The sequence below is a fragment of the Sorex araneus genome, chromosome 3 (assembly GCF_027595985.1).
Source record: "Sorex araneus isolate mSorAra2 chromosome 3, mSorAra2.pri, whole genome shotgun sequence".
Taxonomy (NCBI): domain Eukaryota; kingdom Metazoa; phylum Chordata; class Mammalia; order Eulipotyphla; family Soricidae; genus Sorex; species Sorex araneus.
In genome coordinates this window covers 10,164,310-10,178,620 of record NC_073304.1, presented here as the reverse complement: position 1 = coordinate 10,178,620, position 14,311 = coordinate 10,164,310, and the positions used below count along the sequence as shown (strand labels likewise).

The following is a 14,311-nucleotide window of genomic DNA, read 5'->3' as shown; positions in this document are numbered from 1 at the left end:
ATGAGTGTCCTGGCTTGAATTGTTTCCTCCAGGAAAACATGAACTGTGGGTCAGCCAGGTCCTGACCTTATTATACACCATTCCTTAGAAATACATATATATGTATATGTATTTCTGTATATATATGTATATATGTACATATATATGTAGCAAAATGCAGCAAAACACATGGCAAAAGCAGACTTCCTAATTTGACTCTCGAGTTGGCGAGCTAACTCAAAGGGCTCCACTGTACACATCCCAATTCCATGCATGGCTGGCTACAGCTGTACACTGGACCATCTGGTCAGCTGCGTGGGGCTGAGAGCTACTGGGGGTTCCCCCTCTGCCTCCTGTGCACAGATAGGAAGACTTGTGGTTCCAGAGAACAAAAATGAAGGAAACCATTGGCCTATTGTTTCAATCATCTGTGACCAACCAAGATACTCAGTGCAAGGAATATGCTAACATTTATTTATTTCATTTTATTTCTTTTTTGCTTTTTGGGTCACACCTGGCGATGCACAGGGTCACTCCTGGCTCTACATTCAGGAATTATCCCCGGCGGTGCTCGGGGACAATATGGGATGCTGGGAATCAACCCGGGTCAGCCGCGTGCAAGGCAAATGCCCTACCGCTGTGCTATCGCTCCAGCCCCGGAATATGCTAATATTTAATAGCTCTTATTTTTTGGATCCACTCCTGGTAGTGCTTAGAGTATCCTCCTGGCTCTGTGCTCAAGGATCACTCCGTGGGGGGCTCCGGGGACCATATGTGGTGCCAGGGATAGAACTGGGTCAGCAGCATGCAAGGCAATCACCCCACCTGCCTATTGCTCTGTCCTTAAGGATTAAGATCTTTCCTGGTTGATGGGATTATCCTAATCCAATCTGAGTTGGATCCTGTCCCTATGCACACATCTTGCTGTTGCTGGTTTGCCCCACTGTCCGCACTGCAGATAGTCCACACCACAGGCATTGTGTGGCACATCCCCCCAGGAAAGACATACACAAGTGGTTTTCATGCATGGAACCAAAGGTTCAAGATTTTTATTGGGATTTTGGGACCTACGTTTACTGGGCAATAGTTTCCTTAAGCCACCACCACTGGAAAAACCCGAATTTACCCACAGAACAGAGGAACAAGGCAGGAACACAGTCACCGGGGAGTCAGGAAAGGAGTCCGTGCATTGGACAAGACACAGAAGGGGACCTGAGCCAGAGGGCAGGGAGACCCATGGGCTCCGGCTCAAGACGAGCAAATTATTTCAGTTCCATAGGAAACCTTCAGGGCAGTCCCCATTCAGGAATCACCAAGAATCAATACTGCTATCCACGTCTGAGCTCAAGGTGACAGTATCCATGTCTGTGCTGTCATAGTCCATGTGGAGCCCGGTGATCTTGACCACGGTCTCACCAAGGTTCTGGTGTTGCTGGTCATCTAGAGGTAGAAGGTAGGCGTCAGGGAGGGGAGCCTTGTTCCTGGGAAGGTTCTGGGACTCCACGTTCTCCACCTTCTTCCCGCCAAAGAGCCAGTAGCCGGCGCCGGCCCCCGCCAGCAAGGCCAGGCCGAGGTAGGCGTTGTAGGTCATGGCGGTCAGCATCAGCAGGTAGCTCAGGGCCAGCTGGAGCACGTGCAGCGCCGTCTGCAGGAGGTGAGCGGCGCTCAGCAGCTGCTGCCGGGGCGTCTCCTCGGGGCAGCTTCCTTCTGGTCTGGGGAAAGCTGAGCACTGGGCGCGGAGACTCTCACGAGCTCTCTTGAGACCCTCGTAGCCCAGGGCCAGCAGAAACACAGCCAGGAAAGCCACGGCCATGGCCACAGCCGAGTCGATCCGCAGCCCCGCAAACAGCAGCTCCACGTTCTTGTAGCCGAAGTAGAAGGTCGTGGGCATCGAGTGTGCGCCGCCGCCGTGGGAGTGGGGCCCCGAGGTGGCCGGGGGCTGGTGAGGAGGGGCCGGGGTGCTGGGGTGGCCCATGGTGCTCATCCCGGAGTGATGGTGGTCCATGGTCCCAGGAAAAGCTGTGTTGTAGAAGATTCTGGAAGGATGCTGGAGTCCTGCACTGCAGCCTCTTCTCAGAGTCTCTGGCAGTACCAAGTAAGGCTCCTCAGAGCCCTGCTTCTTATGGACACTGGGAGGAGACCCTCCCTGACCCTCATGACCCTCCCAGGACCTCCTTGGCGGTCTCTAATCCCCTCTCTTCCCTCTTCCTATAAGCATCTTTGAGACCTTCCCAGAGACCCACCCTACTAAATCCTTCCTCAGAGAGCACACTTGGATTTTTTTGGGGGGCGCAGGTGTTTGGGAGGGGGCACACAGGGCAGTACTCAGGGCTTACACCTGGCTCTGCACTTAGGGGTCACCCCTGGTGGGCCCGGGGGACATGTGGTGTCCTGAGGACTGAGCTCAGGGCAGCTGTGAACTATTGCTCAGGTCTAAGATTTTAAAATATGGATTTATTTATATATTTTTTGAATTTTGGGTCACATTGGCTGTGCTTGGCCTTACTCTGGGCTCTGCACTCAGGGATCCCTGCTGGTGGACAGGGGGCTATACGGGGTGCCAGGCACCTAGTTTGACCTTGTGCAGGGCCAGCGCCCTACCCACAGTGATTTTTTTTTTTTTTTTTTTGCTTTTTGGGTCACACTTGGCGATGCACAGGGGTTACTCCTGGCTCTGCATTCAGGAATCACTCCTGGCGGTGCTCAGGGGACCATATGGGATGCTGGGAATCGAACCCGGGTAGGCCGCATGCAAGGCAAATGCCCTCCCCGCTGTGCTATCGCTCCAGCCCCCCCACAGTGCAATTGTTCCGCAATTTTAAACCCTCAGAGGATAGATGGGACCAGAGAGACAGTCCGGCAGCCTTGTAAGAAGCTGACCCAGGCTAAATCCTTGGCACCCCACGTGGTCCCTGGAGCCCTGCCTGCCATGGTTCCTGAGCACAGAGCACTGCTGTGTGCCCCCTCCCCACCCACCCCCACCCTCCCAATTCTCTTAATGTCGAGAAATCGAGAAAATCTTTTTCCAATGCTAGCGTCACGTGCACACTGGCTGACACTTTCCGGGAGGCAAATCTGGTCCTTCCCGAGCAGCAGTGCTCTTGTTCCTGAGGCCACTGGCTCCCGGTGCTCTGGTGACCAGTGAGAGAGCCCTGCAGGAGAGCGGCAGACGGAGCCGGGGGGAGTTTCAGAAAGGCGCCCCCAGTAGAGAACACACTGACCCCAGAGTGGAGACGCAGCACTCAGTGCTCCCCGCCCAGGAGGCTCTGGAAGGTCTTGACTGAGCACCGTGAGGTGCACCCGGGGCCCGACTGTCAGGGGGAGCTGGGGGGTCTGCGCAAGCACACAGCTTCACTGTCACCATGATGCCGGGTAGCTCTGAGTTAAAGGAGTTGAAGCACAGGTGGCAGGAGCTCCCGGTGCGGAGAGGCTCGGACAGAGGCAGGGAAGGCGCCTGAGGGAGACCGGGAACCAAGGACTCGCATGGAGATGCTCTGACCACCCCTTTCTCGTTCGGTCGCCCGCACTGTATCCTATGTGGTTTTTTTTTTTTTTTTTTTGGTCATACCCGGTGATGCTCAGGGGTTACTCCTGGCTCTTCACTCAGGAATTACTCAGCTTTGCTTGGGGGACAATATGCACTGCCGGGGGTCTGGACCTGGGTTGGCAGCATGCAAGGCAAATGTCCTCCCCGCTGAACTATTGCTCTAGCCCCCGCATTTAAAAAATTTTTATTATTTCTTTAAATTAAATTAAATTTTAAAAAACTTGTTCACAATCACATATTACATTTGCTATAACACCAATCCTACTATCACTATAGCTTCCCACCACCAACATTCCAAATTTTCCCAACCACCACCCAGGCCTGCCGCAAGAGCAGGTCCTAAATAATTTATCTGTGTTGTTTGTTGGAAGTAATTTGATGAAAATTTTCAAAAATTTTCCTTAGAAGAAAGTGTGTGAAGATTGTTGTATTTCAGCCTGGAGCCATTAAGTTCATGTATAAGAGATTTATTAATATGCTGTTAGTAAAGGTAGAGCCTTGTGTGTTAATATTTTATTTATTTATTAATTTATTAATCAAGATCAGTTGCCTTCCGTGTTTTACCTCATCCACGTGGTGTGCTACTCTTGTACATCAGTGGTATAGAGTATGAGATGTTGCATGCTCCAGGAATTTTGCAATTTTATTTATTATTTACATTTTATTTATTTATTATTATTATTATTCCTTTGACGTTTGGGTCACACGCAGTGATGTACAGGGCTTACTCCTGGCTCTGCACTCAGGAATTACTCCTGGCCGTGTCCCACTCCACCCAAAATAAAAACCCATCACCACTTTGTGATTCTTGCTTTCTTGTAATGAGTGTCCTGGCTTGAATTGTTTCCTCCAGGAAAACATGAACTGTGGGTCAGCCAGGTCCTGACCTTGTTCTACACCATTCCTTAGAAACACATATACGTATATATATATATATACATATATATATATATACATATATGTAGCAAAATGCAGCAAAACACATGACAAAAGCAGACTTCCTAATTTGACTCTCGAGTTGGCGAGCTAACTCAAAGGGCTCCACTGTACACATCCCAATTCCATGCATGGCTGGCTACAGCTGTACACTGGACCATCTGGTCAGCTGCGTGGGGCTGAGAGCTACTGGGGGTCCCACCTCTGCCTCCTGTGCACAGATGGGAAGACTTCTGGTCCCAAAGAACAAAAATGAAGGAAACCATTGGCCTGTTGTTTCAATCAGCTGTGACCAACCAAGATACTCAGTGCAAGGAATATGCTAACATTTATTTATTTATTTATTTATTTATTTATTTATTTATTTATTTAGCTTTTGCTTTTTGGGTCACACCTGGCGATGCACAGGGGTCACTTCTGGCTCTACACTCAGGAATTACCCCCCGGCAGTGCTCAGGGGACCAGATGGGATGCTGGGAATCGAACCCCGGTCAGCCGCATGCAAGGCAAATGCCCTACCCGCCGTGCTATTGCTCCAGCCCCGGAATATGCTAATATTTAATAGCTCTTAGTTTTCGGGGCCACTCCTGGTAGTGCTTAGAGCTTCCTCCTGGCTCTGTGCTCATGGATCACTCCATGGGGGGCTCCGGGGACATATGTGGTGCCAGGGATAGAACTGGGTCAGCAGCATGCAAGGCAATCACCCCACCTGCCTATTGCTCTGTCCTTAAGGATTAAGATATTTTCTGGTTGATGGGATTATCCTAATCCATTCAGAGTGGGATCCTGTCCCTATGCACACATCTTGCTGTTGCTGGTTTGCCCCACTGTCCGCACTATAGATAGTCCACACCACAGGCATTGTCTGGCACATCCCCCCAGGAAAGAAATGGGCAGGTGGTTTTCATGCATGAAACCAAAGGTTCAAGATTTTTATTGTGATTTTGGGACCTATGTTTACTGGACAATAGTTTCCTTCAGCCACCACCACTGGAAAAACCGAATTTATTCAAAGAACAAGGAAAAGGCAGGAACACAATCACCGGGGAGCCAGGGAGGGAGTTGTGCACTGGACAAGACACAGAAGGGGACCTGAGCCAGAGGGCAGGGAGACCCAGGGCCTCCGGCTCAAGACAAGCAAATTAGTTCAGTTCCATAGGAAACCTTCAGGGCAGTCCCCATTCAGGAATCTACCAGGAATCAATCCTGCCATCCACGTCTGAGCTCAAGCTGACAGTATCCATGTCTGCGCTGGCACAGTACGTGTGGAGCCCGGTGATCTCGACCACGGTCTCACCAAGGTTCTGGTGTCGCTAGTCAACTAGAGGCAGAAGGAAGGCATCAAGGAGGGGAGCCTTGTTCCTGGGAAGGTTCTGGGACTCCACGTTCTCCACCTTCTTCCCGCCAAAGAGCCAGTAGCCGGCGCCGGCCCCCGCCAGCAAGGCCAGGCCGAGGTAGGCGTTGTAGGTCATGGCGGTCAGCATCAGCAGGTAGCTCAGGGCCAGCTGGAGCACGTGCAGCGCTGTCTGCAGGAGGTGAGCGGCGCTCAGCAGCTGCTGCCGGGGCGTCTCCTCGGGGCAGCTTCCTTCTGGTCTCGGGAAAGCCGAGCACTGGGTGCGGAGACTCTCTCGAGCTCTCTTGAGTCCCTCGTAGCCCAGGGCCAGCAGAAACACAGCCACGGAAGCCACGGCCATGGCCAGAGCCGAGTCGATCCGCAGCCCCGCAAACAGCAGCTCCACGTTTTTGTAGCCAAAGTAGAAGGTCGTGGGCATCGAGTGTGCGCCGCCGCCGTGGGAGTGGGGCCCCGAGGTGGCCGGGGGCTGCTGAGGAGGGGCCGGGGTGCTGGGGTGGCCCATGGTGCTCATCCCGGAGTGATGGTGCGAGTGGTCCATGGTCCCAGGAAAAGCTGTGTCCTAGAAGATTCTGGAAGGATGCTGGAGTCCTGCACTGCAGCCTCTTCTCAGAGTCTCTGGCAGCACCAAGTAAGGCTCCTCAGAGCCCTGCCTCTTATGGACACTGGGAGGAGACCCTCCCTGACCCTCCCTGACCCTCCCTGACCCTCCCAGGACCTCTTTGGTGGTCTCTAATCCCTTCTCTTCCTTCTCCCTACAAGCTTCCTTGAGACCTTCCCAGAGATCCACCCTACTAAATCCTTCCTCAGAGAGCAAACTTGGGTTTTTTTTTTATGGGGGGGGTTGGGAATGGGAACACAGGGCAGTACTCAGGGCCTACTCCTGGCTCTGCACTTAGGGTTCATTCCTGGCGGGGCTCAGTACTTCTGGTGTACTAAGGACTGAATTCAGGGAGCCATGAACCTAACTCACTGTATTATTGCTCAAGTCTAAGATTAAAAAAAAATAATTTATTAATTTTTTTGAATTTAGGGTCACATTGCCTGTGCTTAGGCCTTACTCTGGGCTCTGTTGTCAGTGATCACTACTGGGGACTCTCTGAGACCCTCCCTGGCCCTCTCTATGGTAGTTCCCTAGAGATCCTCTCTGAGAGATCAACTCTTCAGACCAGCTTTAAGATTAAAAATATCTATTGATGAAATTAAAGGAAAAAAACAGAATCACACAAAAGGCTCATCTCTCCTTCCCTTGGTGTTGGGGGACATTGGGTTGTCTTTGCTCCTCCCCCTCCTGTACTGAGCTTAGGTTTATTTGTTTATTTATTTATTTAATTCATTGTCACTGTCACTGTCACTGTCATCTCAGTTGTTCATCAATTTGCTCAAGCGGGCACCAGTAACGTCTCTCATTGAGAGGCTTATTGTTACTGCTTTTGGCATATTCGATATGCACGGGTAGCTTGCCAGGTTCTGCCGTGCGGGCTCCATACTCTCTCAGTAGCTTGCCGGGCACTCCGAGAGGGGCGGAGGAATCAAACACCGGTCAGTCGCGTGAAAGTCGAAAGACCAATCGCTGTGCTATTGCTCCAACCCCTTTATTCATTTATTTAAATTAAATTAAATTAAATTTAAATTGAATTTATTTATTCATTCAGAGAGGCTCTTGCCCGCATGCCTGGCTATCTTCCCCGGGGCCCTTTGGAGAGGATGGGCTCCAGCTTTTCTCCCCACCCCAAGCAGAGCTCCCAGCGACAGAAGACCACCGGAACTTAGCTGCAGCCATGCTGGAGGCCCCTCTCCACACGTTCAGACAGGCCTCATGCATGAAGGTACCGGCAGAGGAACCCAGGTGTGTGTAATCCCATCAACGGCCAACATCCAGAGACTTAAAAGAAAGCTCCCAGAAGGGATATCTTGTAGCCTACTTCTCCCTCTGGGAGAAACTGGCAAGTTTCTGAGAGTTTCCTGCCCACATGGGACAGCCCTGCAAGCTTCCCATGGTGTATTCATATGCTAAATCCAGTAACAAGCTGGATCCCATTCCCCTGACCCTGAAGGAGCCCCCAGTGCGACATCATTGGAAGGGCCATGTCTAGAGAGACTTCTAAGATCTCAGGGAAAGAACAAATGGAGAGGTTACTGAGCCCGCCCGAGAAATCGGTGATTAACGCATTTCGTGACTGTGATCCATTTCGTGACTGTGATCGTGATTCATTCATTTATTTATTCTTGCTTTTTGGGTCACACCCGGCTATGCACAGGGGTTACTCCTGGCTTTGCACTCAGGAATTACCCCTGGCAGTGCTCAGGGGACCATATGGGATGCTGGGAATTGATCCCGGGTCATCTGTGTGCAAGGCAAATGCCCTACCCGCTGTGCTATCACCCTACCCGCTGTGCTATCGCTCCAGTCCCGGAGTTTAGGTTTATTGAATTAGTCCCACAACAGTGCCCCTGAGGCACATTGGGCACTAATAATCCTATGTTGCTTTTCTCTTTCCTTTATGTCACTTGCATGGTTTAGCAATGTTCTTTTTGTATAGACACAGGTAGACAGTTGATGCTATGTTTTGTAACATGGGAGTTAATTGACTCCAAAATAATATTTACTCCTGGGCATCCATATTTACCTGATTTAAGCCCCAGTTCCCCTTAGTTCCTAGCACTCCAAAAGATGGGTCCCTACAAAGAGACTGGATGCACCCAGGGCAAGCTGTACACCAGCCTGGCATTGAAGGGGATAAGCTAAGCACCATAAGTATAGTAAATCAAGAGCATGGTCATGGGACACACTGTCATGACCCCAAACAAAGTAACTGAACAAGGACCCTGCTGGGGTTAGGAAAGACTAACCTGGCCTGAGGACTGTAGTCTGGGATATATGGCGAGATGTCCCCAGGAAGAGCCAGCCTTTAAGCTTAATATATCTCTTACTGTGTTCATACGAAATGACTAGAAATATTATAAGAAGTAAATTTACTGTGATTGCTTAAATGGATGACTAGCTGAGGGAAGGAGAAAGCAATACATCCTGGGTGGAATCTCGTCCTTGAGCGGATCTCCTAGTAATCTGGAGTGCTGAAGCCTCAGATGAGCTTTTGTCCTTGAGTTAATCCCCTAGAAATTCCCCTGACGGAGTGGCTTTACCTCTGTTTGTTGTTATGGCAATGTTCAACCCCACCTATGTGTGCCCCACCCTTCATGATTTCTTTTTTCTTTTTTTTTAAATTATAAAGTTTATTAATTTATTTAAAACATTGTAAGTTATATTTTGTAGATTCAAGGTTGACATTTTCAACAAATATGGCAGTAACACGGTATGTCTTTGTATGTCTTTTTTTTTTTTTTGCTTTTTGGGTCACACCCAGCGATGCACAGGGGTCATTCCTGGCTCATGCACTCAGGAATTACCCCTGGCGGTGCTCAGGGGTCCATATGGGATGCTGGGAATCGAACCCGGGTCGCCCGCGTGCAAGGCAAAAGCCCTACCCGCTGTGCTATCGCTCCAGCCCCACCCTTCATGATTTCTATGTAGCTATGCTGTGAGGGGCAAGAGGGGACTAGATGATGACAAAGACTTGAAAGAGAAGAACTAGAAAGTCGATGACCATGTGTGACTAGAGGAGGTCTATGATGGGGACAAGGTGGTTTGCAAACCAGGAGTTCCACCACAGGCTAAGTTCTTCCAACACCCCCCCTGAGAGGGGGGTCACGATTTCCAATAGTTAGGCATATATATATATATATTTTTTTTTTGTGGCGGTGCTGGGAGGCCAAAGCTATAATGCTCAGAGGCCTCCCGGGGCCAAAGATCAGACCAGGGTCTCACACATGCAAGATATGTGCTCTGCCACTTGAGCTACAGTTTGGTTTTGAAGTTGCCTGAGAAACTCCCCCCTTCCCCCACCACAATCGGTTGAATCTTTAATTCCCATGAGGGTCTGACACGCGCGGTGGGGTGGATCCTTCTCCATCCATCTTTCCAGAGCATGAACTCATTCTACTCTCTTCTGTAAGCCAACAACCAATGACGTCACAGGGCTTCAGTTCTCCCAGACTGGGCAGAGCAGAAAGTTATCCTGTTATCATCTTCTGAAAAGCTTCAAGGAAAATCCTCTGCGTAAATGCTGGTCTGAAGCAGTTTCCCCGGGTTTGGAGTAAGTGAAGAGACCCATCAACATATAGGTAAAGATCAATTTGCATTTTAATGGTCATTCTCTAGTACATGGATCTTTTATAAAAACATCTAAGTGTATATGTACCTAGAATTGCCTTAACAAATCTAGAAAATAAAGAGGAACTCAGGACTACCCCTTCCCCACGACTCAGGTCTTCATTTCTTTGTCATGGAAGTTGGGATGGTACACGTCTTGCCTTCGGATCAAGTTCTGGAGCATGTCCCATGGGTGGATGTCGCACATCTGCAGCATGAATGCTATAATGATCAGGCCCCCAAGGAGGACGGCAGCAGCCATGGCAATCAGAGTATGTCCGGGGAATGGCAAGGGAACTTCGTCCACGTAGATCTGCAACGGAGAAGAAAGTCTTGAGTTTTCTCCCTCTAGTCATAAAACTTGGAGCCATTATTTATTTATTTGGTTTTTGGGTCACACCCGGCGATGCACAGGGGTTACTCCTGGCTCTTCACTCAGGAATTACTCCTGGCGGTGCTCAGGGGACCGTATGGGATGCTGGGATTAGTACCCGGGTCGGCCGCGTGCAAGGCAAACGCCCTACCCGCTGTGCTATTGCTCCAGCCCTGAAACTTGGAGCCATTATTGACCATTGAGCAAAATTCCGCAGACAAAGCCCCCCTCCCCCCTCACCACCCACCCCCTCGCCACTCGGGCTCTTGACAACGTGACCAGTGACCGTTGATAGATGAGATACATCTGTGGAACTGGCCCCAGAAGTGGGGTCTTGTACTTCAGCCAATTTATTTTATTTACTTTTGGATTTTGGTCTCACCTGATGGTGCTCAGGGTTTATTCGTGGCTCTGCATTCAGGTAGCTCTCCTGGTCATGCTCAGGGGACCCTATGATGCTGGAGATTGAACCCAGGTGCAAGGCAAGTACACCTTGCCTGCTGTACTATCTCTCTGGACCCTACTGTCCCAATTTAAAAGTGGTATGGAAACCAGTCCTTCTGGTCTAGGAAGCTAATTATCCTTATGGGAATTGATCAATGGGTTTATCTATCACCTCAGAGCTCAGACTGTTCCCAGTGGGATTGGAATTCTTGGAACATTTGATCACAAAATGTCAGATATGAAGCTTGTCTTCATTATGGTGTTACAAGATAACAAAAGTCCTTTCTTTCAAGCTGGACTGCCAGAAAAGGAATCTAGCTTTGTTAAGAAAACCCTAAGCCGAACCAGAGAGACATTACAGGGGTTATGGCATTTGCCTTGTATCCCACTGACCCTGGTTCCGATCCCTGCCACCGTCTATGGTTCCCTGAGTCATTGAGCATCACTGCTGACCACAGAGCCAGGGTTAGTGCCTGAGCATTGCTGGGAGTGGGCCTGTCCCCCAATCGAATCTCTTTCAATCAATGAGAGAGTCAGTTTGTGTTTCTGATCATTGCGAACATTAATTTTAATTCTCTATGCTGAACTTAGGAAAAGCCAGGGGGAAAGAATTCATTGTCATCATCTGTTTATTTTTCTGCCTCTATTCTGCCTCTTCCATGTGAGTAACTCTCCTCAGTTCCACAGCCCACCCCGTTGGTGCTGACCCACAGGATAAAGTCTCGAGAAGGAGCAAATCCCAGGACATGTAGCCAAAGTCTTGAGACTCTCTCTGGTAGGACGTCTTTGGTGTAACATCTCTCAACACCTTCACAAAAAAGTTTCAGTCTCTCATTGCCAAAGAGCGGGCTGGAGCGATAGCACAGCGGGTAGGGCGTTCACCTTGCATGCAGCCCACCTGGGTTTGATTCCTCCGCCCCTCTCAGAGAGCCCGGCAAGCTACCGAGAGTATCTAGCCCACACAACAGAGCCTGGCAAGCTCCCCGTGGTGTATTTGATATGTCAAAAACAGTAACAAGTCTCACAATGGAGATGTTACTGGTGCCCGCTCGAGCAAATTGATGAGCAACGGGATGTCAGTGACAGTGATACAGTGATTGCCAAAGAGAAAGCTCTATAGTTTCTGGTTTCCACCTTGACTCATCCATCCACTTCCACACCTTGACTCATCCACTCATTTTCTTTTTTTTTTTCTTTTTGGGTCACACCCAGTGATGCACAGGGGTTGTTCCTGGCTCATGCACTTAGGAATTACTCCTGGCAGTGCTGGGGGACCATATGTGATGCTGGGAATCGAACGCAGGTCAGCCGCATGCAAGGCAAATGCCCTCCCCATTGTGCTATCACTCCAACCCCTCATTTTCTGATACAGAACCTTGCATTCAGCCAGGTGGATAGAAACTATTCAACAGTCGGGCTTTAAGCTCTCCCATATTTGTAGCTCTGCTGCCTTCTGCTCCACCTATTTCTACCTAAAAAGTCATTTCAGTCACTTTGCCAGACAATATAAAATTTTCATTTGCTCTGTTAAACCATCCATTATACTTCTAAATTGGAAAACTCTAGCACCTTCGAATTATGCATTTTCAGCTAAGCTTTTTTTTTTTTTGCTCTTTGGGTCACACTTGGCACCGCACAGGGGTTACTCCTGGCTCTGCACTCAGGAATCACCCTGGCAGTGCTCAGGGGACCATATGGGATGCTGGGAATCGAACCCAGCTCGGCTGCGTGCAAGGCAAATGCCCTACCCACTGTGCTACCGCTCCAGCCCTCTCAGCTAAGCTATTTTCTATAGAGTTCTTGAAAACAGATTTTCTTTCAACGTTTTCCTTCCAAGAAAATCTTCTGTGACTATTTAAATATTCTATACCTTGCCCCCGCCAAAAGACTAAACCTCAGAATCATAACAGTGTGTTTTAAACAAAATGTCTCTTTGCCTCCAAAATACTTCCATATATATTTCTTAAACACCAATAATTCATTTAAATAACCACTGCACCATACACTCAAGAAATTAATGAGACAATGTGATTTTCTACCATCTACAACCCTTATTAAAATTTTATCCATTTCCCCAATAATATTCTTTATTATGAATGACTGGAGCAATAGCACAGTGGGTAGGGCATTTGCCTTGTGCGCGGCTGACTCGGGTTCAATTCCTCTGTCCCTCTTGGAGAGCCCGGCAAGCTACCAAAGGTATCTCGCCTGCATGGCAGAGCCTGGCAAGCTCTCCATGGTGTATTCAATATGCCAAAAACAGTAACAACAAGTCTCGCAATGGAGACATTACTGGTGCCCACTCGAGCAAATCGATGAACAATACGACAGTGCTACAGAGCTATGAAAGAAAAGCAAGGTCATTCTTGGAATTCTGTCTTAGAGTATTTTCAAAAGCAGTTTTCCTTGACTCAGAAAAGCTTGCTTCAAAGTTTGCTTTGTTTCTTCAAAGAGAATCTCTTCTTTTTTATGGGGCATGATCAACCCAGCAGTGCTCTGGGACTACACCTTACCCACAGGACTAATCCTCTAGCCCATTCTTCCTTTTTAACCTGTGCGTTCATTTCCTATTTTTTAAAATTCATTTTTAGGCTTATTCATTACTGAAGCTTTATTTTCCTCTGCTGATATTCATCCTGAAGATCTTAAGCATTTTATTTTATTTTATTTTATTTATTGGATGGCTGGGAGATACAGTAACAAAGGTTTCATGATTGAGCCTTACCCAAGAGTGAAACCCCAGAAAACCCAGCTATGTGGGACTCTGTGGCTGAGAACTCTGGACTCAACGGGAGAGGGAATGGAGATTCTCCGCCCCATATCCCCCTGTCTCTGGCGACTCAGCAGTCACGCCCATAAGCCACCCGGTTGGCCAGATAATCTCGTCATTGGCCACCATCCAGATCACATGTCCTTCTTTCCTGAAAGGGAGCAACATGACACTCGCCATAATCATGCTGCCAGACCCTGTGCCAGGCTGTTTCACTTGGGAAGCCCCAGAGTGGGGCAGGTGAGACCCGTCCCCATCCCAAGGGACCCAGCCCCAGCAGCCGAAACCCTCCAGAATCCAACCGCCACCCTGCTCACGGCCGCTTTCCACATACTCGAGCAGAGCCTCATCCACAAGTGAACCTTTCCTTGGACCACACGATTGCCTTTTCGGCCACACAACACTTCATAGGACACACTCTACCCATAGTCCAAGAGTACCGCACCACATTTCATAGGATTCAAAGTAAGAGTTAACCAACCTTAGAGGGAAGTATTATATCATTTCAGTTCTGCTTTGGGGCAGGGATTGGGGTTTGGGATGGAAACACCCGAAATATGGTGGTGGGAAGGTGTAGTGGTGCTGGGATTGATGTTTGAATATTAAATATAATCAAATTTATACTCTGAAGTATTGAAGCAATAGCACAGCGGGTAGGGTGTTTGCCTTGCATGCGGCAAACCCGGGTTCGATTCCTC

At 49.1% G+C, this 14,311-nt stretch overlaps 3 protein-coding genes across 3 annotated transcripts in view; all 3 read right to left on the bottom strand.

The window, feature by feature from the left end:
- Positions 1–1,288: 1,288 nt before the first annotated feature.
- On the bottom strand, positions 1,289–1,984 carry LOC129403357 (high affinity copper uptake protein 1-like). The gene has a single exon (XM_055130312.1). It carries the CDS (start codon positions 1,982–1,984, stop codon positions 1,289–1,291), a length of 696 nt encoding a protein of 231 aa, XP_054986287.1.
- A 3,791-nt stretch (positions 1,985–5,775) lies between these two features.
- Positions 5,776–6,354, bottom strand: LOC129403356 (high affinity copper uptake protein 1-like). Its single transcript, XM_055130311.1, has one exon. The coding sequence runs from the start codon at positions 6,352–6,354 to the stop codon at positions 5,776–5,778; it is 579 nt and encodes a 192-aa protein (XP_054986286.1).
- Positions 6,355–10,138: 3,784 nt separating this feature from the next.
- The window catches only part of CATSPERB (cation channel sperm associated auxiliary subunit beta), a 123,171-nt gene continuing 118,998 nt past the window's right edge, over positions 10,139–14,311 (bottom strand). Inside the window, 1 exon segment of the mRNA XM_055130310.1 lies at positions 10,139–10,339. Coding sequence (XP_054986285.1) covers positions 10,139–10,339 — 201 coding nt within the window.